A 23,092-nucleotide genomic window follows, 5' to 3' on the forward strand; every position below is an offset into this window, starting at 1 on the left:
TTGCTTTCCTTCTTGCCTACAGCTACTCTTGAAAGAAAGCTTCCATTTGAACAATCACTGCGTTGAAAAAACTTGATCCAGAGGAAAAACACAGGTTTCTGAGCAAGCAGAAAGATGTGCTTTCATCAGACTCCACTGACATGTTTTATCTTTTTCTGTCACCTCTTCCCCTACTAGGTGCCATGCATTATTAGCATGTACAACACAGATCCCAAAAGAGCTTTAGCAAACATCATAGAAGCTTCAGCAAAAATTCTAACTGTCCTGTTGTAAGTCCCAGCATCCAGGTAATCATTCACATACACCCTTTCTATCTTAGATTTTTCAACCAGCCTTTGAATTGCCATCCCATGTGTATGTGAGCAGCTACTTACACTGTGGGGCAAAAAAAAAAAAAGTTTGGACAAAGTAGAGGCTGGTATAACCAATAAATTTTGGTGGCCTTCAAATCTAGAACTCCCCCTTCAAGAGGCAGCACATAATTTAGTCTGTCACAGGGCTGCTGATAGAACCAGCACTTTGCAAACTAGGTCAAACCTTGCGTAGTAACATGAGAGTCAACGTGGCACCAGTGAGCAAGTCAGCCAGCCAGGAGCTGGAGATCACAGAACACATGCTGGTCACAGAGGAAGGCTTTTCTGTCACATGTGGCCACTCTAGCTACTTACAGTAAGATTTCTTTTTGAACAACAACAACAGCAACAAGATGCTACACCTCTGGAGCTGGCCAGGTGCCTGGGTGAGCAGTCAGTAGTCCATCCCATGGGGCAGTGCTGGCAGCCAGGAGGCAGAGCAGTACATCCTCATAATTTCATTTTCTTCACCACAGGAATTGGCAGTGCTTGATAGATTTTAGCTGAGTCCTCATTATTGACCAGTTTCACCCAGACGGGGCGGAAGCTGCCTTTGAAGCCCACAAAAGCCATTTTTTCTGCAAATCAGAGCAAATAGATTAGGACCATTTCAGGGCCATAAAACCATAAACACACCATCTGCAGGGCTGCATCCACAGGGCTGGATGGGTGCTGGTGGACAGGAGCACACATCTGCCCACAAACTTGCCCAATTATGCATTCTCCAGGTAGTGAAGAAATGCTTTGCTAATGAAATGTAATTACTATTTTATTTCCATGTTGTATGCTGCCATTAATTAAGAGAAAGGGAGAAGGAAAACCCCTTCCAAGCAGGCAGATTGAGCTCTCTGGTGAAGCTCCCATCATTTGCATGGTGGTGGCACTCACAACCCTTTCCTGCTTGAGGAAGGTGGAGGGATGCTGAGGGACAGGACGACAGACAAGACCTACACCAGTGAGGACAGCACACACACAGATATGTGGGCAATATGTGATACTTCCAAATCAATATGCTTTGTGCCATCAAAATAAAATCTTGTTTCACAAGAAAATCAGCCATAAGTAAGTTCAGACAAGTAAAAATCCTGGTTTGGGGCCCTTAGTGGGACAAAGACCAATATTCCTATTGTTAAAATGTCTTTTTATCTGAAATTAATCTGGACAATCAAACTCTCTGAATTCCTCACTTCTAAGAACAGCTGCCAGAGCACTTTTTCCATATCTAGCATTAAACTCAGTGCTGCTATCCAAGGCTGCAGTGGCTACAACATGACTGAACAAATAAATCACTGGCCCCAGAATCTTTGAGCACATGTTGATAATAATAAGCAAGAACAGTAAGCATGAAATAAGCAAGACAAAGTTTAGGTAGAGAGGGAATAAGTTCCCTTCACTGGAACCATAGAAGGGGAATAGATCTAAGGGGCTTAGAAATACATTTTAAAATAGAGGTTACCTTTTAGCCTAAAACTCTCTTCTGCTCCAAGTTTCTCCAGAACTTTAGTCCATGGTCCTCTTGAAATGAATCTGCCTTTAGATGTCACCAGCACTATGGAGCTGAAGGAAACAAAGTAATTTATAAACAGATGAAGTCAGACCAATTTCCTCTTACCTGTCTTGAGCACTGGTAACTCCTGCCCCTGTCACTCAAAGGCACCCTCAAACTACAGTGGTTTCTGCTTCAGTGGTTTTTGTCAATGTTTTCCAACACCTTAGTCATATATTCACTTTTCCAATCATGCAAAACCCATTAAGAAGTTGACAAAAGACACTTCTGTTTCTTAAACCAGCTGTTCCATCCTGCTTTGGTCAGAAAGGAATATGCTCAGCGACGCTCTGAGAAAGTCTCAAATCATTTATTATTCTTACATCATTAGCAGGATAAAGACTGAAGAAATTAATTTCTTTGAGAGTTTTGCTGACTTGAATTTTTTCCTTAATTTTCAGTGTGCTTTTGTGAAATTTTTTTCTATTATTATTGTCATTATCATTACTTTTACTACTATTAATATTACTGCTGCTTTACTTGCATGTACTGTATTTCACCTCAAAATTCTCAGGGTCTTCTCCAAATGCCAAGTGATAAACAAAAGACATAAGATAAATTCATTAAGCTAATGCAGATCTGTAAATGCTTGGGTTAAAACTGATGGCTGCCTAGGCTTAATTAGGTAGGAAAAAAGGATAGAATAAAACACCAAATTAAACACGAGGGGGAAATCTTGTAGTAAAAAACATCCACATAGAAATACAAGCCACTCAGTATCACTCACTCCCTTACTTCCCAGAAAATGTACAAATGCTTCCAAGGGGTCTCTCAAAGTGTACTGAGGAAGAGCTATGCTCCAGGGAATTCAGTGTGAGTTTGGCTATTAAGCTGGGATATCATTCTTTTTCAGCTCCTAATTAAAAGCTGCATCACAGAGTAAGTGAGCAAGCACTTTTGTGGATGAAATTACTTCGTTCCACCTTGCAGGCTTTCCATGAATGAAACTTCCCTGACTCAAACAGCATTTGCAGCCTTCCAGGAGAGTATTGCTGGGTCTGATTTCCTGCAGCACGGTGCAGGCAAGGGGCTAAAATTATTTAGGTGTCAGCTCCTCCTGCAGAGCTCAAGTCCTGAGCTGAGAGTAGGAGTTGTATCTTAACACCTCAGCTGGAACTGGAAATGTTCAGGGAAAAATAGGAACAGGTGGTGGCCAAGGAACAAGAGAAGCAAAAGGGTTAAAAAGAGTCTTGTCCACCTACCCACAGCTATTTCAGGTGATTCATCAATAAAGCTATTATATTTGATTTTAATGTTACATAACAGATTTAAAATCAAAACAGATTTAATAGCAGTTACATATATTCATTTCCCAGTAGGACTCTACAAACCAGTAAGAGAACAACCCCTTTGGTCAAAGGGCTTCTGATGTTCCCATCCCAGCAGATGAACCTGCTGTCTGTCCTCCAGGATGAAGGAATCTGTATTGGCTACTTGCCACCTACTTTAAAAACTCTGCATTTTTGGCTGCCTGTACTTAAAAAATAAAAGCATCCAGTCCTTGGGTCTGGACAGGGAACATGTGCAAAGAGGAATGTATTTTATTAGTGGATTTTTCTGCAGGCAATAGAAAAATGTAGCCTGTGCACATCTGTACCAGTAAGTGCTGAGGTTTTATTTGTGAATTTAAGTCTGCAGTTTGTCTATAACCCAAACATAAATGTAGATCTGCAGATTATGAATCAGGCACAGCTCTGCAGTTTATCTGGGGCTCAATCACTTCCTAAATCACAGGCTCTGCATCCTCCTGCTGCCTGCACCTCCTGCTCGTGTTTGGACTCTATTGGAGTCATCAGGTACAAAAGCAAATTGCTCACCTGGTCACTCTGGCCCATGTTGAGTGATAAAAACCAGGAAAAAGAGGAGAGTTGTACTGCATTCTTTTGCACTGCATTTTTGTAACACCAGATTATATACTCACTGATCTCTGATGTTGTTGACATAGTTTTCTATCTGTGCTGGGATTCCTTGTAGAATTGAGTTCTTGAATGTTACTCGGTCGACAACTTTTCCATTATATCCATCAATCACAACCAGTTGGATGCCCTCATCAGTGAGGAAAAACCTTACACCATCAACCTGTGGCGGGGAGGAGGGGAATGTTCTGAATATGTCAAAGTAACACAGCTGGAAACAGCCACCTGTTAAAAGCAGTAACAGTGCAGCAGCAGTCACAGGACTGCTCTTTCTACCGGAGGGCAGAATTCAGGTCTCTGGGGTTAAGCTATTCTGCATTTTGTTAATATGGGGACAAAGCAGAAGTGACTTGAATCTAATTCTCCATAGTAACCCCATATACAAGTTTTCCATAAAAACAAAGCAAATATCTCAGAATTTTGTCCTACAAAATTATGTGAGAACCCACCTCAATGTATGCAAAATCATCCCTTAGGTGGAAGTATTGTTTCTTATAAGTTTCTATTTTCACTTCTAGTAGGTGGTCCTTGGTCTTCTGTTTGCAAAAACAAAAGGGAGAGACAAGTTTCTAGTGAAGACATCCATTACCTGAATACTGCATTTTTCAGAAAGCATTTTAAATCTTGAAATTCAATTAATGAGAAAGCTACATAATAATCACTGTCTTGCCAAATTACATTGCTAATGAGACTGAGCACAATGGTAACCTCTCTGCTCACCCTGTCAGTGATCAAATCACTTCATCAATTGGCAGAGTATGAACGCGTCTCACTTTACAGGGCTGACACATAATTCTCTAAGGCTTTGCCATATGTTCCTGCTTCAAGGGTGATGAGTGAAAAAAACCCAAACCCCAGAAGAATATTTCCCTCCCTTCCCCAGAACCAGACCAGATTGGAATCAGGAGACAGGATTGCACAAAATCCTTTGTAGGGGTGAGACACTCAGCTATGGAGTCCCTTCTGTGATGCTGATGTTCTTCCAGCTGGAGGCCAGGCAAGAAAGCTTGTGTGTCTCCAGAATCACATTCCCTGGGCCAACCTGTCTTCCAGCACATCATTTGTCACCCTGTGCTTTTAGAAGCACAGCACTTCACAACAGAGCCCCACACGACTATATTTTGAATGTCAACCTAAGCCTTGGGTGGCTCTGTCCTTTGAGGACCTGCAGAGACAAAAATCTCTTTCATGCTGCTCTGCACATCTGAAGGGTTTCAGAAAATCAGGCACCAGACAGAGTGAACCTGGTACCAAGTCTTTCTGTGTCTATGGGCACAATATGTGCCAGAAGTACACCTTTACACTGGCAATTATTCTGTGATTAAAAATAACTTGCTTTACCAGTTGTGCACTGGAGAGCTTCTTGGGCATTGGCACCTCCACTATCGGTGTCTCCATGTACTTGGGATAGGCCATGGCCTCACAGTCACTGATGCCAGACATCTTTGGGATCACAGCTTTGATCCTGATTCGTTCACAGCCCTTGACAGAGCAGAAAGCAAATTTCTCCTTCTCATTTTGCGCTTTGAGTTTCAGAAAGAGCAGCCTGCAGGAAGGGGAGAGAAGTGCACAACATTCTTCAGAGTTCTATGCAAAAAATGACTAGCGAAAAAATCTCAGTTTTGGTCAACTCCTCTCTAATGTTTTGCAATAATGCAAACCCTCAGTGCACATGTCTGCATTTTAGAACTCTTGACATACCACATGCAAATGGAAGGGGACACACATCTCAGAAGTGTCTTGGAGAGATCAGGAAACTTAAAAAGAAATTAGATGACACCTAAACTCCCTTTGAGCTCTTTTTTATAATGATTCACTTACACAGAACTATATTCTTTGTATTTTAGGTCTTTCTTTCTTTCCCGTTATTTTAATTCTAAAAACAACCACACTCCTAGTTCCTGTGCATTCCTGTCATGGTGTTTAAAAATGGTTGTTCTTCAAAACAAAAAGCTTTGGGTGAGTCCCTAGTTCAATTTCATGGTTTGTGCTTTTGTCTTTTTTTCTAATTTGTGTTCACTTAGCAAAATATTTCCCAGAATACTTTGCAGTGCAGCAGAGGCTATGAATGACTGGCAGCCATGGGATTCCCAGGAAAATTAAATGACAGCCACATTCCCAGAAAGACTCTCTGGTTTTGTTGTGATCCCTGCTGATGGCATTAGCCAAACAGCTCCCTATTCCAGCAGCATTCTCAATGTGGTGTCCAAACCAGCAATGCTTGCTTCCTTACCCCGTGTCCTCATCCCAGTAGTAGTATCCTTTGCTAGGATATCTGTGCTCCAGTTTCTCCATTTGGGAAGTTCTATAGAAGGTTCCAGTTTTGTACGTTTTCTTCAAAAGGCGATTGTGGATGTCTGACAGGATGGAAAACGTCGTCCCTCTAGGATAGCAAAATCCTACTTGGATCCAGTCATTCCTAAAAATAGCAAAGACCCACATAATAGCAAGTCAACACATAACTATTATTTTCCTGGGCATGCTAAAAGCCAAACTAAATAATTCACTCTGAAACAGAACCTAATTTTTTCCTGAGCAGTTAAAATTGTAATGGTTTGGGATGAATCAATGCAATGTAAATTAGACATAACAACCATGGGTTAGTTAAGCAATTTGGGTCAGATTTGCTCCTGACTTCTACACCTGTAACTTCCATTCACCAGGAATGAATTAGCTCTGGGCTTCTAAAAATGAACCGTGTTATCTTGCAAGGCTTCCCGGGGGAGGAAACAGGAATCTGAGATGTCAAATGAAAAGATGGTGAACTCAATGGACTTCCTGGATCAAGCACGTTCATTCTGGAAGAGCTCACGAGGGGATCACCTCATCCACTAAAAATGTGCACTTACATTATTGGGCTGGAATGTTGGAATTCAGTCAGATCACTCACTTGTTGAAGTTGATGAGCCATATGGCCAGCTCTTCGGGGGCTGTCTTGTCCCAGTGGATGGTGTAGCCTTTCCTCAGAGTTACAACTGGCTGATACTGCTGGTAATGAGTACTTTTGCTCAAAGCCCCTTCCAAGTAGAGTGGGTGATTGTGGTAGTCATTTTTTATTATTTTCATTTTCAGGTTGGCTGGCTTGTAGGCTTGGATGTATATCTAGACAGGAAAACAAAACAAAACAAAACAAAACAAAAAAAGAAAAGGTCACCAAGGGCTTAATGAACTGCAGTAAAACATTAAAGGTGCATCTACTTATTAGATGTGAACTGGTATGAGGTCTGTGACTTCAGGTCTTCAGCTGCAGCCTGTGCACCATACACTTGTACCCATATATTCACTTTCTTACTTTGCAACAAAGAGGTTTTTGAAAAAAAGAAAGAAAGAAAGAAAAAAGAAAAAAAGGAAAGAAAAGAGGAAAAAAGAAAAAAAATTAAAAAAGAAAAATAAGAAAAGAAAAAATAAGAAAAAGAAGAAATAGGAAAAAGAAAAAGAAAAAAAAGAGAAAAGGATCATTACCTCATCTACTGAGTTCAGGAGTATGTGCCATTGAAGGCTTCAAAGAGAGCTGCATTAGGGCTGGATTATTTCACAGTGTTAGTGGCAACCCACAGCAGTGGGACAGTATCTACCTCAGACATCTCACTGCTGCTGAACAAGGACCCTTCTGTCTGGGTTTCAGAAGCAGGAAAACCAGCTCAGTGGTTACAAATTGGCTTTAATGACACTACACTGAAAAACCCCCAACATTTGCATCACCTAAGACAAAACCAAGCTCTTCTCGTCAGAGGAAAGTGAGGACTCCCTCAAGGCAGCAGAACTTGGAGCTCGTGGGGTAGGATGAATGGTTTAGTGGTTACACAGCAGGGTGAAAGATCATGAGAAGTCTAATGATGCCTAATTTTGACTCCTCAGCACATTTCCCATAACACAGCAAGCAACACTTCCCTCCATAAATCAAGGAAAAATAGCTAGCAGACAGCCCATAGATTTATGAATATTAATCTGTTAATTCTCATGGAGCTCTCAGGGGACTTTAGGCAGCTGTTGGAGCTTTTAATATCCAAAGCCAAAGTACCTGAAAATGTACCTCAGTGTTCTCATGTTCAAAACCACCTCTGCAGACAGGTAGATAAATAAACCCTGATCACCCTGAAGTCCATTTCTCAAAGTCAAGCTTTACAATGACAAGAAATTTAAAACAAAATAAAGTGATAATGAAACTGCAAGGTAAACAGCTTTACCTGTGCAAAGTGTCCACTGCAGATGGAACCTCTCCAGTCAGGCACATCAATGCAGTCACGGTGCTTGATTAACCAGTTATCTTCTTTTATCAGGTATGAGCCTGGATATTCTGACACAGAACCATCTACATCATGAAAAACTGATGTCTTATCACCGTCCATATCCAGATCATTGAACCAGGGTCCAGGTTCTCCAAAGAAGACCCTTGAGGTAATCTAAACAGAACAGAAACTCATTTACATCTCCAGAAAGGAATTAATCACAGTACAGAGCAAAGGATAGCTGTGGTCACTCAAGTGGCTCAAAGGACCCATTTTCTGATTTTATTTGGCATTGGAAAGTAATTTGGACAAGAAACAGTGCTGGGTTTGTGGGTCAAATTGTGCATGAAGAAATCTGTGCATGCTCTAACACCACCTTCCCTTAAACAGCCACAGATTTTGGCTGCTCAGCTTGAGACACTGTAAGACTGATGCCCTGAGGCCCCACAGCTCCAGATGAAGTCTGAGGTCCTCTGAGATAACACAGTAATAAAATATCAGCTTCTGAGCCTGAGCACCCACTTGGTTAGTCAGGAGGAACAGCAGTTTCATTCGGTACAGAAATATTAGGATTGTCCCTCCTTGGCAGCACACTGCCTCTCTTTTAAGTCTGAGGTCAGTGCAGAGCTCAGTCATGCACTGAAAAGGTGTGTAGGGTTTTTCAGAGAGAGCAGACACAGATTTCCCTGCTAGCCATGAGGGAAAGGCTGAAACAACCAGAATTTCAGCTCAGCTGTATGAAGGTTTGTTTTAAAATTCTGGAGAAAGGTTTGGGAGATGGAGTAAGTTCACCAGAGACACTTTATTCATTGTCTGCTGATACATTTTTAGGGTTCCAAAGTTACATAAAGTCACACTGATGCTGAGAACAACCAGCAACCTGCCGTGGGAAATGGCTGCTCAGGCAATTTCTGGCTGATATTTTTATCCAGAATAAATAAACGTCATGTCACCAGTCTGCCTGGTGCAATGTTAGAGAGTGACCGACCAACACTTTTAGGGGAATTTTGCCTTTCTCATCCCATTTGGCACAAGGATTGCCAGTCAGCACTTTTACTGACATGCGAACAAGTCTGCTAAATGTTTGAAAGTTAAGCAACCCAAATAATTTCAATCCCAACCACTATTTATTTATTTATTTGTAATGTTTGGCAGTTGGATTTAACAGCTGCTAGAGGTGAACCTCAGCAAACCAGTTAGCAATAATTGTGCAAGCAAATACAAAAATAACCCAAAAGCACAGACCCTGGGACAAGTTCAGACCAGCACCCAGAAGTTCATTCTATAATTCGAAGTTTGGCAGATGCTTTTTGGCTGGGTTCTGCTCTCATTTATGTCTGCAGAACTGGAGTCTGTGGAATTACCCTGGTGTGCAGAGCTCCAGAATTACCCTTTGTTGGCTCAGTTTCACTGCTGATTGCCCCAAATCAGTATTTTCTACTTCTAGGTGAGTTAGAACTTTCAAAACAGACTTCGCTCCATGGTTGCTTTAATATTATACTGCTGTTGAAAATAAGAGGGCAGATCCTTCTCCCTGTTTCAACAGTTTGAGGCACACAGAAATCGAAAAATTTTCCACTTGAATGTCACTATTTTATTCTGTCAGAGAACTGGATTTTCTTGTCATTTCACCCATCCAATTTTTCTCTCAGCTGCCACCCTCTTTGTTGAGCTTCTGACAATGATGATGGGCAACCTCCTGAAGGTCTCCTCTTTTCTCCCAAAGGCTGCTACGACTTTTTTGCCCACAATCCCATTTCCAAGCCAAGTAGAAAAGGTTTTACTGTGAAGGAGAACTCACAGGGACGTCTTCAAAATGGATGTCAGTGACGTTGTTGTTGGGGCAGCTCTGCCAGGCATTGTTGAGCCGGAACGCCAGGGCACTCGTGTGCCGCCCATCCAGGGCAGCGAACTTGCGGAAGGTGCAGTTCTGGACATTGATTGGTCCATCATAGAACTGGATCCCTCGAATGGGAAAATCCCTGAAACACATTCCAAGGAGACAGAACGACTTGGTCATGACATGTTAGCAGGAGGATGAGAATGTATTCTAGACACATACAGTCCCACAGCACTTGTTTCGCAGCTGCTTCCATTTTCCACATCCCTTTAGGATAACTCCTGAGTTTATATTTTGGAAATGTCAGCGAAGTCCTCTTATCCTTGCAAGTTCAACTCAAGTTCTCTTGTGTCTGAACAGATCATCTTTATCTGGTCTGTGTTCCTTCTCGGAAGAAACTTACAGCAAGGCCAAAGCATTGACCTAAAACTGAATAAATCCATGTTTGTCATCAGAAAAGAGTTCTGCAGCACTGAAAACCTAAAACTCATCAGAACTATGAAGACTTCTTGGGCCAGTTAACAGTGGGGCTAGAAGAAGTCCCACTGCATCTTTCAAAGGGACTCGGAAACTGTGCAACTCATCCCCAACAAAAGATGGACTGGAAAACAAGAAGAGGTCTTTCAATCCATAGGGCTGAAAGAGGTGAAAAGAGCAGTCTAATGAACTTCTATTAACAGACCTCTCTGGTACCATCTGCAAGGTAAGGAAGACAATTTTTTACACTGATTAAGTGAATGAAATGCTTAAACTCCTGAAGAGAATAAAAGAAAATGCTTCATATTTCACTTATGATAAAAAAAAAATTCCTCATATGAATCATTTCCGTTAGACAAGACTTGCTCTCTCCTGTGCATGTGTTCTGCCTCTCTGAGTTTCTGCACACAATGAGATATGCACTTATACATACACACAAATACACACACATGTATATACACAAATATATATGTAAAGGATATTGAAAGGACAGTCACAGCAAGCTGGGTTTTCATTATTACTATAGTTAAAAATTAGCCTCTTGTATCACAACTGACAGGCAAAGTTGAGGCATATAATATGGCAGAAAAAAAGCAGCTGAGCTGTTTGTTCGCTGTAGGGCTGCTGTTAGGACAACTGTTTTCAGGAAAAACAACAAAATATTACTGCACTTGCGAACCCATCACAGGGGTAAGGTCTAAAAAGAGGCCCCACATGAAATGCAGTGGCATCTCAGAACTATTTAACTAAGGCAACAAATTCTTGTAGCACAGTGGGAATAGTAACAGCAGCTCTCAGGACACTTCTGACCACATCAGAGCCAGTTCAAGCCCAGGGAAGGGCTTCCGTGAGCTTTCCTGGCAGCTGAGCAGAGATTACCACATTGCTCAGCCACTGCTGCCCACATACCCAGAGGTGCCCAGCCTAGCACACACTGCTCTTGCTGTCTTCTCAGCTGTTTGCAGAGGGGAGGGCGAAGGAAAGAGGGGCTGGATGCTGTCTTGGCATCCTGCAAGTATGTACCTGCCAGCAGCAGCTGCACTGCGAGGACTTTGGGATTGGGAGAGATGAAACCAAATCCTTTCTGTGTAATGGTTATTAAACTGAGCAATGCTGAAGAAATCCCACTAGGCTGGAGTATGCACTGAGAGTGGGGACAGAGAGGGTTTGAGCTGAACTTACGGGCCGATGGGCAGGGTCCTTCCCCTGTGATCCAGGCCTCCAGGTCCCCAGATCTCGTTGTCCATTGTCTCTGTGCCCAGGTTTCCACTCTCGCCAACAAACAGGCTGTTCTTGATTTCTTGCTTTGAGCCATCATCATGAGGGAAAGTCCCACCACTGGAAAGGAAAGGCTGGGGGTGAAAGGGCTGCTCAACACCCATCCCCACCAGCTGCCCCCGGCCTGCCCCACGCTCACCTCGCCAAGGTCAGGCCAATGCCATTGTCAGCAAATCTGCAAAGAGAAGATGGATGTTTCATCAGAGGTTTGGGTTTGCTCTGGTTTATCATGTCAAACTAAAATAACCAAATCCATGAGGCAGAGGGCAGCAGAGCTTGATTACTGAACAGTGCTCACAGAAAGGCTCAGGCTTCACCCAGTTTGTTCCCTGTCTCGTTTTGGAGGATCTTTTTTGGTACATCTTGCAGTATATGCAAATGATATGAAGCAGCAGACATGCACCAGATTGCTCCAAGCAGAGGTTATGGTGATGATTACAGGGAATAGTTTACTAGTCTGATAAAGCTTTTTCTCTGTGTCCACACTCTGTAACTGTTATATAAAAAGCCCATGCTCTTTTCTCACTCCAACTAGTTTTATTATTTAGTAGTGCTTTGCCTCACGTGGACCTCTGTACTCCCTGGTGCTCCTGTGTCACACACTGCTTCTGTGAAATAACTTTACAAGAGGATATGTTATAAAAGCAGAGAAGCCTGGCTTCTCTTTCATCAACAGCAAAATAGAAAACAGATCTTCCTTATTAAAAAAGAAAGCAGTCTGTCTGTCTGTCTGTCTCTCTGCCTGTCTGTAGGTGGCAGCGCTTCCCAGGCTATCGCCTCCCGGGCCTGCCCCAGCCCCAGAGCTGCCACTGCAGTTTAGGTACTGGGTGCCACATTAACATTTGTTTTGTTGATGTCATAAGGAAGTCTTTTTTGTAGCACCAGAAATACCGTGGCTATAAAGGCAATTACAATTTGATGGCTGCTTCCTCGAATTCCCATGCACTCACGGCTTTGTTGAGGGAAACTGATGGACTCCTTGGGCTTTTAGTAACCCCCAGAGGCTGCATTTGCTCCACAAGCCTCACACAAATGCCTGCATTACACAAGTGTGGTCTGCAAAGACAGTTCTTGCTGGCCATGGAGTTCACTAGACACTCCTGGTTCATCAGTTCATAAGAAGCACAAACTATATTGCTCAATATTATGTTTCTGACTGTTCTGCTGCAGCCTCATTTCCACTCAACTTGACCTCATTGCTTTAGGAGGTTTGGGTCACTCAAAGGTAAGGCAGCTCTGGCTGGTGTGACATCTATTCCTAGTAAGGTTATCACAATATGCCTTTTAAAGTAGATTTTTCCTTTTTCCTGTCACTCTTCATTGAGGTTGGTATTAAGAGACTGGCTCAGCAAAAGGAACTGTAGAAGATAATTTGTTTTCAAGGGCAAAACAAGTATCTGTTCTGACCAGTGCAGGAATTGACTTTCAAAGAGCACAACATGCAGGTCCCCAGTCTCTCTCCCTTGCTGCTGTGATGCGTAGCTTTGTGTCTGCTTCATCAGTACTCGCTTATTCAGCAGAGTAGTGAACCACATAAAACGGAACTGTGAACAGACTTAGCCAGGGAAGGTGGTGGATTTTGCTGATTCCTTTTCAAAGCACCTAATTTTTCATATAAAAATAGGTTTTATATTCACTTATTTGTGTCTGTGTGTCTGACCGCTTTTAAATACAGGTCAACATCACTCAAAGAAACAATCTGAGGAATCTTCAGTTCAGACAAAGCAGGTTTTGTTTATGTAAAATAATGCCTGTGTTTACTTAACATTTCATCTTTATTTCAATCTTGGCCATAGGAAAGGTGCAAAGCAATATAAATAATCTGAACCACAGCTATGCTTGCCATAAACACGAGGCTGAGCTCTGAGAGTTGAAATAAGGCAAAACTCACTGGCAGTTGTCCAGCCACACATCTCCACCCCGCAGCCAGGCCCCGTGATCCTGATTCTTGTAGGCAATAAAGTGCTCAATTATTGCGGGTTCCCTGGGCTTCAAAGGATCAGCATCTTTGTGTGGGCTGTATCTGTAACCAGGAGGAGAGAGGAAAGGTTGGCAAGGGGAGGTATCCTCACTCAGTACACGGCCCTGCTAAACATCTGGTTTCTGCTAACTCAGGAACAGCTTTGGGACAAGAGTCCAGCCAAGCAGTGTGTCTAGCCAAGAGGGATGGCCAGACCCAGCTGCCAAGGAAAGGACGGTCCAGGAGAGGCAGTTGTAAAGGCACTCTCCAAGTTTCCTTTCACCTTTCCATTATTGTATTGCTGATAGACTGCTGAATGCATGGAAAGTTTAATATTGCTCCCCAAAGTCTGAGATATGTTTTAATCCCTTACTGTTATCCATTAGTATAGTCCTGTTACTTAGATAAATATCCTTTTTTTTTTCCCCTTTTGAGCATTCTTATCTTCCTAACCTTGGCTATACAATGGACATGAGTACCACTGCCAAATTTTCCTTGCTGTGGAAAGCAATTGAAACATCTTGGAGAGGGGCTGAGAGTATGTCCTTCACTACTCCCACTATACATAACTCAGGACACACGTATAACAGTTATTAACTCTGAAGTTATCAAGTATGATGAAATATTGGCCTGATGTAAGAAAAAAGCAGACACAAGTGGCAGCTGAAGCAACGTGTGCCCTCAGCTGCTACCCGTTGGCCACCCCTGGCTCCCTGTGGTGATGCTGAGCTCAGCTGTCATTATCTGGTCCTGAGGTACAGCTCTCCCTTTTGTTACTGAAGGAGCATCTTCCATCATACAACGCAGCTTAAAGAAACCTGACAGATGAGTATCCAATTCAGTGCCAGCAACGGATGGTCCAGAGATTAAAATTCATGCCTGACCAATGAGTAGCAAGGCCAAGCTGTCAGATCACTAATAGACACTCAATAGCACTTTGCTTGGCTTAACAACCCATCATATCAATCTGAAACTGAGCATCAGGCTTATAGGGTTCCAGTAAATGAATATTGCTTTGGCAGTGTCATCACTGTGAATTTGCTTTCAGAGGGAGATTTAGTATCAGCCCTTGTGAATTCCCCAGGCATTGTTAAACGCAGATATTTTGAGAAGGATTCCACTTCTATTCACATCCAGGTGTAGCTGGAGGAACACTGCAGGGTACAGAATTTGACTCAGACATTTAATGCTGTAGCTGAGCACAGAATAATCTCACCAGCTCTGTTCCTCAAAGTCTGCCCCAGCCAGTCCAGCTATCATCATTTATTCAATCTCTCAGTTTTGACTCATGAAAATGATGTAAATAACCTGAGTTGCAGCCAGTGCTGGTGGGTAATCCTCCAGCATAAACATGACTGCATTATGAAGAGTTTGGCTTCCAGAGGTCATTCCTGCCTTTCTATGGCAAGGGGCAAACTGCCTTTTGTAATCACTTCATGTGCCTGTGGTAGCAGGTAGATTCCCAAAGCATGTGTCCAGCTTATGGAAAAGCTGCATCAGGTTCCCTGTTCTTAAGAATGTATTTTTAGCAGTTATTTTTACTACTGAATTACTAATTTCAATTAATTTAACATTAAAATAATGCACATAATATTCACTTTTGAACACCTTCGAGCATTAGCTGCTAGGCAGGGCACTGGTGTAATGTGGATCCCAGGGTAACTAATATCTGAGCTGCTGGCTGGGTTCCCCTGGAGAGAAGAACCAATCCCACCCCTACAGTGCTTGCTGAGTGCATGACTACAGCAATCTGGATAACCCACATCCAGGGGTGTAAAGGAGAAAAGGAAAAAACTGTTTTCCTGCCCTGCTGAGCAGAGGTTTTCAGCAGGTTTCTTTTCCCTATGTGTTTTTTTTCTGTCAAGAAACCAAGACGTGGGGGAATGCAAGTTGGGTGCAACTGGAGGCAATTGGTCTGTCAGGAAAGATAACTATGAAACTTGAGAATGTTTATGTCCTTTTCTATCCCTGGGGTTGGTAATGAAGTTAAGAGCCAGACTCAACCTCTAATGAGATAAAAGGGTGTAAGTGCAGCCTGTATGCTATTACACTTTGCCCACAAGAAGCCCTCTGCTTACATCAACCTCATCCCTGGGGTCAACTCTGGGGGAAGGGGGGGACATTCTCAAAAGCCACCAGACTATGGTAGGTCTGCTGATACAGTAGACTCTATGGAGAGGTTTCCAGTATTTCTAAATGACTCCACTGTGCTGCACAGAGGCTGTGCACAGCAGGAGGGTTGAAGGGTCACTCTCTGTATTTAATTGTAATTATTATTGCAGTGACAGATTTGGAGCTAGGCTGAAATTTGAAATCAAAGTGTGAGCTCCATCACATAAGCAGTGCTTGTTCAGGCAGGTCCTAAAAGAATAAAATCAACAGTGTTCCTAGGAAATAATTTAATTTCTTATTCCTGGGAAACTCTTGCAGCAAGTTCTGCCCAGTGGGGCTGTTGGCCAGAAGCATTTAATCATCTTGCTTATCTCAAAAAAGAAAACCATCTAGAGCTGATGTAACATTCATGGCAGCTCAGCTCAGAGCTGAACAGCAAGAACAAAACCAAAAGGGTGAGTACTGGGGGTCCCTTAGGAAGGGAAAAAGAGAAGTTATAAAGTAGTAAATCTAAGTGAAGACCACCCAATCAAAAAGAGCCACCCAAAAGGCATTGTAATGACTCTTGTCAGCTTCCTGGGGAGCGATTTCAAAGCTTTCAGTCAGTGCTATAGAGAGGTCTTTTCCAATCCAAACCTTGAAAAACACTTTACCTGCCAGAAATCAGTGTCAGGATCGGTCTTTTGTCCTTGGCTGAGGCTGGGGTGGTTTTGACACCATTATCAATGATCATTCCAGCCTACAAGAAAAGAAAAATGCAGTATCACAATATATGTGTATATTTTACTGTTCTTTCCATCTCCAGGCTCTGCCTCCAATTGTTCTAAGCCCAAGTCACCTCTACAATTCTATCGTCTGCTTCGTATGGCAGTATCGTATGGCAGTAGTATGTGAAACAGGGTTGCCAGTCTATCCAGACCAGCATGTAGTCCCCAAAACTGCCACTCATTCCAGAAACTTCACCTCTCCTGCAAATGCATTTATCCCCACAGAATGCAACTTAAGCCACTCAGTAACATGCAGCCCCACACCATGGCACGCGAAGGGCAAATAAAAGAAGAGCAGGCGATTAGGCACACGGGCCTGTATTTATCCCTCCAGAAACTGTTGAGTTAATTGCTAACATTGGCAGTTGAAGTCTATAATTAGACAAGCTGCCAATAGATGCTCCTGGCGGCACTATTTTAGGAGTGCAGAAACAGAGGAGCATCCTGAACAGAGGCAAAAACCTCTGAATGCCAAGGAGCCAAGGGAGTGGGCGCTGGCTGACTCCGAGGGCTCCCACGCCAGCACGCAAGCTCCTTTATCTGCAGACACAAACAAGCTCACACTAACTTCCAGTGAAACAGAAAGCAGAGGCATTAATAGCTTGCAGACCCAAAGAGCTGGAGTGAGGAGATGCTGGGTTTTCTGAGGGCAGCATTCCCGTTGCATGCAGACTCACCCGGTAGTTGGAATGTGCGCGATTGTTGGAGAATTTCCCCATCGGCATATGCTCGGAGTAGCCAGGGGAATACATGCCTGCCGAGGGCCCCGTTGGCACGTGGTGGAGAACAAACCAAAAGCCTGTTTCCTGACAAAAAGAACGGACATCTGAGCCTTTGCTTGAACTTGTTTGCTGGTCTACGTTAGCCCAAGTATTTACCAGTAAAAGCCACAAGAGGTAAGCCAGAAGATTTCAGGGCAAATCACAGCTAGCAGCATCGACCTGTCTGGCCGTATGCAGTGAGGAGTTTAGCACACACATACATTCACATGCAGGCTACTGACCAGCATCTTCAAGGTGTCTTAATTTAAGATCTGACATCCATACTGAAGCTATAACTGAGTCTTTTGAAATCCCTAACACACTGATGTCTTCCTATCACTGTATGTGTGCATTTTAAAAAATCAGACTATTTTTATTTAGGAGCCTGAATCTAGGTACTCAGATTTAGAAGCCTTGTAAAGACTACATCTCTTTGTTTAAGTCTTGGTTTGCTTGTTTACTTGCCTTTGTTGGAAAATAAAGGCTTCTGGTGTGACCAAGAATTCCTGTGGAATTAGCACTAGTGCTGATTGAAATTTCAGAGCACCATTACTGTACTGCCATCAATAGAATCACTGCCAATGACTTCACTGGGACTCTCAGTCATATTGGTTTGATTTATTCAGGCTACACACTGTGCAAAGGCTCAGATTTTTTGCTAAAACCATCCAGCTCTAGAAACAGCAAGTGACAAGAAGTGTGAAGCAAAAGGAAAAGCATTACTTTTTATTGGCAGCACTAGGCACATTAGTGTATGTCTAGATCTAACAGTTTCAAACACGCCTGAGTAACAGAAGCAGGTTTTATTCCAGCAAGAGCCTCAGCCTTGCAGGGCTGTAACCGGTCTGAGTTGTTACCAAATAAGAAACTTCTGCACTCACTTCAGATCCTGCAGCTGCACAGTTTATGAGGTTGTTGTGTGGGTTGGCTATCCAGAATGTGGATACGGCACTGCAGGTCAGGAAAACAAAGAATAACATGAAAATGACACTTCAAGCACACACCAGAGTCACCAACCATCTCCCCACGGTACAGGCAGGGCTGATAACTCCCCAGATAAGGGGTCCTGCCTAGAGGGCAAAGGGAATACTGCTTTTTCTTTCTCTTCCCATACCACATTTGTCCTCTGTGCTTTGACAGAGTGCACAGCGTTATCTTTTTAAACCCTGAGTATTAAATGAGGAATTTCAACTGCAATTCCAAGCCTGCTATGAAGCTGTCAGATGTCAATCATGTTTTATGATAAGGTAAATATACTGTTGCACAAGACACAGAAAAGAACTTTGCCCCCAGATAAGCCCTCAGGTTCATTAGAGACTCAGTCAATCAGGGGACCCAATGAATTTCCTCTTAAGGGCATTCCAAGTGTACCCCTGTACCTTCTGTTTCCAAGACTGGCTGTGATTCATTAACTTTATTTGCTCCCACCCTCTTATGCATTTCTTTTGGGACAAAAGGACTCCATTTGTCTAATGCACATAAAAGACTCTTAATTGAAAGATTCCCATCAAGGAAGGAAGATCAATCCATCACTGTCCATCCTGTGACACACAGCATTCATTAATCAACCAGCACATGAACTTTGGGAAGAAAACACCCAGCACTCACCACCAGCAGCCTGGCTCCCTGAATGATTCACCCTCCTGCAGGGGATGGACCTATGTAACCCTTCTGTCTATTTTACTCTTGCTATGAAGGACTTCATGGGGCTTTAGGCCAACTGATTCTGCTGGCCTAAGATAAAGGTCTGTTTCTGCAACTGTACAATGAAATCATAGCAAAATTTTTCTATTTTGGGCAGAGGACTGGCCAGAAAGAGACAGTTTGGAATTATTTATAGGCTACCTCCTTCTGCATAGGCAAGGGCAAGGCCGTTGTATTTCCACAGTGACCTGGTTATCAGCTTGATCCTGTTCCTCTGAGCCACGAGGACTGGGCAGGTTACTGTGTCATTTGGCACAATACTGTTTGAATTTCTGGTAGCTCCTGCCTTCTTGCCTCTTCCAAGCCAACAGAGCTACAGCCAGAGCTTGTCCCTCATCCCTCATCCCTGTGCTGGTGCCTTGGCTGCTGCCCCAGGGGTAGTGTTAGTGCTCTCAGGCTGGATGAGCTCAGTGCAAAACAAGTTATTTTTCTAATCAGAACCTGAATTCTTTTATAAAGGCAGTCATCACAGATCAAAGTACTACAGGGCCTTTTCCTGAGACCTCAGCCTGTACTTCTTAAAATGACACAAAATATATCCCCTCTGACTATTAAGTGGATTATCAGTGGAAAATGAGCACAATAGCTGATTAACTTTTATTTTATGAATGGGGATATTAAGTGTAATTTATAAACAAACACAGATGTGAAAAAGAGCATTGCATGAATCCATCTCATTCCCTTGCCAAAGAAAAAAGCTAAAAATACATTTATTTGGACAAAACCCCAGTTTGTTCTGAGGACAGAATGGGTGATACTGATAGAGTCTCGGCAAACCAAGACTATTTCCAAATAAAAGAAAAACACCAAAGATTTTTAGCTGTCAGACATCAATCAGCATCTGTCTTATTTTCAGGATGGAAGCCTGGCTCCAGAGACTCTCATTGACTTTTTTTGTGGGTCAGAAATTTAGCACTTTTTAAATGGTTGATTTCCACCCCTCCAACCACAGAATAAAATCCAGGAGAAAAATCCAGACTACAGGTCAAAGCATTCCCATCTCCCAGCACCTTCAACACATCAGCAAAGCTCTGTGAGCTGAAGACAAATCTTCGCCATGGAAGACCTCCCATTCTGTTGCACAGGGGTCTTGTCCTCCAGATGACCCACCATCAGCTTTAAACTCTAAAAGGTGAGCTTGACATCCAGCCTTTCCCCTTCCAAAATACCATGGTTTCACGGATCTTTTCCAGACCACTTGCTATGCTCCCTGGACTACAGTCAGGGATCTGCTTGCCCAGCTGCTAATTACACAGGTTTTATTTTAAGAGTTTAGCACACTCTCAAGAAGAATCAGGGAGATGGGGACAAAAAACCAAAACAAAACAAAAAGAAAGCTAAGTAGCTGCTTGCTGCTTGATATGCATCCAAATTAGTATGTTCCTTAAACAGCCATTGATTAGCAATGAAATCATATTCCTACCTTGTGCACCTTAATTTTTGGGCCAAAAACCAGCTGTAAAATCATGGAAAGAAAGGCTAGAATGGCCTTCAGGAGCTCAGTGTGTCCATACCCTGCCTTATACCAGGATCACCTGCAACTACAGTATTTGTGACTGACATTTCTCTAACTTGTGCTTAAAAATTACTGTTAATGAGGAACCCATTCATTCCTCTAGGGAAAAATGCTAATGCTTAACCGTGTGGCCAAGGCAGTTGTATTTCTTCTATACTTCACCTGTTTTGTTTTGTTTTTTTTTCTGCAAGGCAACAGATCTGCAAAAAGAACTTGTGAAATCTCTTCTTCTTGCAAAGGTTTTATAATCTTCAGCTAAAGCTCCATTGGCAGATCTGCAAGGACACTTAGGGGAAAGGACCTTGCAGTTCAATACTGCACAAGTCAGATCACACAAGTCAGATCAAGTCATGGCAAATAGAAGCTCTGAGAAGTTCTCATGGAAACATTTTAATGAGCTCATGTAAACAGACTACTAGAAATCCAGTGCATGCATACAGTCTTTGATCTTTTATTTTCAGCTTCCAATTCTGCACTGAACTGTGTTTATTATATCATTTTGGTTTCAGTCCAGAGTCTGGGCAGACTGTGCCAAAGGAATGTATTATGCCAAGGCTGTATCATTAAACAGTCACTGTTCTTTGAAAATAATGACTTCTGACTTAAGGGGGATATTTTCAAAATCAACTGCCATTTGACATGAGGACAAATGGCAGAACCCAGGCCATTCTGAGCTCTGCAGCTTTTTGCTGAGCCATTTGGGATCAATACCCCATAAGGCACAAGGCATCACTGTGCACTTTGAAAGATAGATTTTCAGTGTCTGAAGTAGGAACCAACTCAACTGACTTTAAGCTAAAAATGAAGATGACACCCTACGTGTGTAGGTATCTGAACAACACAAAGATAAAGAACCCCAGGAGACTCCTTTCCCAACTTTTTGGGCATGCAGCCCAGGCCTCTATGAACGACCATGTAGTTGCATCCATGTAATGCTATGGGTAATTCCTGTAAATAAAAGATAGAAGAAGAGGGATGTTCCCACTCACCTACAGTCCTGCCTGGGCTTAGGGATGTACCCTGGGTAAGCACCCTCTGTGATCAGCTTGCACATTCTGCTGTCCCTGTCGGAGGGGAGCAGAGTGCTGGGTTTCACAAGCAGCCCAAGGCAATGATCAAACGTGTTGCGCTCTTCTGGTCCATCCTCAGTGAAGAAGCAATGGCCCAGTGCATCATAACCCACAACATCCTTCACCTGTATGGACAAAAGTCAGTGTCAGTGTTCAGGTTTCATGCTTCAGCCACTATATAACAAGAAGAAACTTCACAGCACTGGCACGCAGTAAACTCAGGACCCTCTTGAACTCAGCATGTGTAAGAAAAACAAATCACTCTCTGCTCTTTATGGCTTATAATCTAAGCAAAATCCTAACACTTAAACTTAATTAGGATTTGTCATCACCTAGGAAATGCTCATTCCACTTTCTTGTCTGCCTGTGAAATCAGAGGCTCTCTTAGCGAGAGGCTGAAAAAAACATGACGTGGAGGTAAGTGGAGGATGGTAAATGTTCAGATCACATCTGGGCTCATTCATCTTCACGTGGACTTACATGAGCAGCTACATAAAATGCATCTGAAAAATGCAGCTGAGCTGAAAAAATATTTTTTCAGACTATCAGAGAGGCAGCAAGTTGTTTTCCAGACAGGCTGGCTTGTTTTAGGTTTGACCTGATTCCTTTTTCCAAGTTGTTGACAGAAGCTTTGCTTGACCTTGAGAGGAATCAGCTGGTGCTAATCAGTGCTGTTCTGGTTTTGGTTTGAATGTTGTTAACATTGGGACACCGTTGTGTTGGACAGCACAATACCCACCACCCCACTGAAAGAGCTGAGAAAACAGTTTCAGGAACAGATATGTGAATTCAAATCCTAAGGCCAGGACTGGCTGGGAAACAACAGCCCTTGGACACACCTTGTCCAGCAAGTCAGTTGTTAGTGGATATGTCTGGGATGTGGAAAATTAATTTCATGTCACCATTGGCCAAGTGAAGTGCTGGCTTTCCTGGGCTCTTTCCTTCCTCTCCCCATCAAACAGCATCATTTGATCACCTTGTACTGAGGGAACCTTCCTGGAAGAGTTTGCCTCACATCAACCTGTTCCTAAAAATTCTTCTGATTAAATAGCAATTGCCAAGGGACAAAAGACAATATTAAGCTGGATAGAAACCCCATTCTCTGTGGTGTCATCGAGACACCTGGGTGCTCAAGCACCCAAATTACTGTTGTAAACAGGCCTGAGACTTCTCTGCCATCTTCAAGTCACAGTCTCATGGCAAGGAGCATCAATTTCAAATAAAAACCCAGGACTAGTGTTGAAATAATTACAAATATGCTTTCACATAAGAAAGAACACTTTGCTTGCCAAATCTATTACAAGCTTACATCTGCACACACATCTATCATGTATCATCCATGCTCCAGTGTGAATACTCAAATCTCTGAACACAAATCACCACAGCAAATTAAACACAGCTAAAATGAGCTGCAAAGTGGTGCATTCCTTCAGGCTTCCTCACGGAAATTTACTGCTAGCTTCCCTGTCTAATTAGATGATGGCTTTTGCAAGGTTTAGGGTTCTTTATTTAGGTATAAAACTTATGTACTGGACTGAACTCTCTCCTTTTGGAAGAATGCCA

General features: G+C 42.8%; 1 protein-coding gene across 1 annotated transcript in view; it reads right to left on the reverse strand.

The window, feature by feature from the left end:
• Nucleotides 1–409: 409 nt before the first annotated feature.
• The window catches only part of CEMIP (cell migration inducing hyaluronidase 1), a 105,639-nt gene continuing 82,956 nt past the window's right edge, over nt 410–23,092 (reverse strand). The window contains exons 14-29 of the mRNA XM_008491983.2: nt 21,449–21,654; nt 18,121–18,190; nt 17,156–17,284; nt 16,365–16,450; nt 13,531–13,662; nt 11,779–11,814; nt 11,544–11,699; nt 9,846–10,026; nt 8,003–8,218; nt 6,706–6,917; nt 6,049–6,234; nt 5,157–5,361; nt 4,265–4,351; nt 3,821–3,978; nt 1,810–1,910; nt 410–931 (exon numbers count right to left, since the gene is read on the reverse strand). Of these exons, the coding sequence (XP_008490205.1) occupies nt 804–931; nt 1,810–1,910; nt 3,821–3,978; nt 4,265–4,351; nt 5,157–5,361; nt 6,049–6,234; nt 6,706–6,917; nt 8,003–8,218; nt 9,846–10,026; nt 11,544–11,699; nt 11,779–11,814; nt 13,531–13,662; nt 16,365–16,450; nt 17,156–17,284; nt 18,121–18,190; nt 21,449–21,654 (2,289 nt within the window). The 3' untranslated portion in view covers nt 410–803. The remainder of the gene's footprint in view (nt 932–1,809; nt 1,911–3,820; nt 3,979–4,264; nt 4,352–5,156; nt 5,362–6,048; nt 6,235–6,705; nt 6,918–8,002; nt 8,219–9,845; nt 10,027–11,543; nt 11,700–11,778; nt 11,815–13,530; nt 13,663–16,364; nt 16,451–17,155; nt 17,285–18,120; nt 18,191–21,448; nt 21,655–23,092) is intronic.

Source organism: Calypte anna, chromosome 10 (assembly GCF_003957555.1).
Source record: "Calypte anna isolate BGI_N300 chromosome 10, bCalAnn1_v1.p, whole genome shotgun sequence".
In the NCBI taxonomy this organism is placed as follows: Eukaryota; Metazoa; Chordata; class Aves; order Apodiformes; family Trochilidae; genus Calypte; species Calypte anna.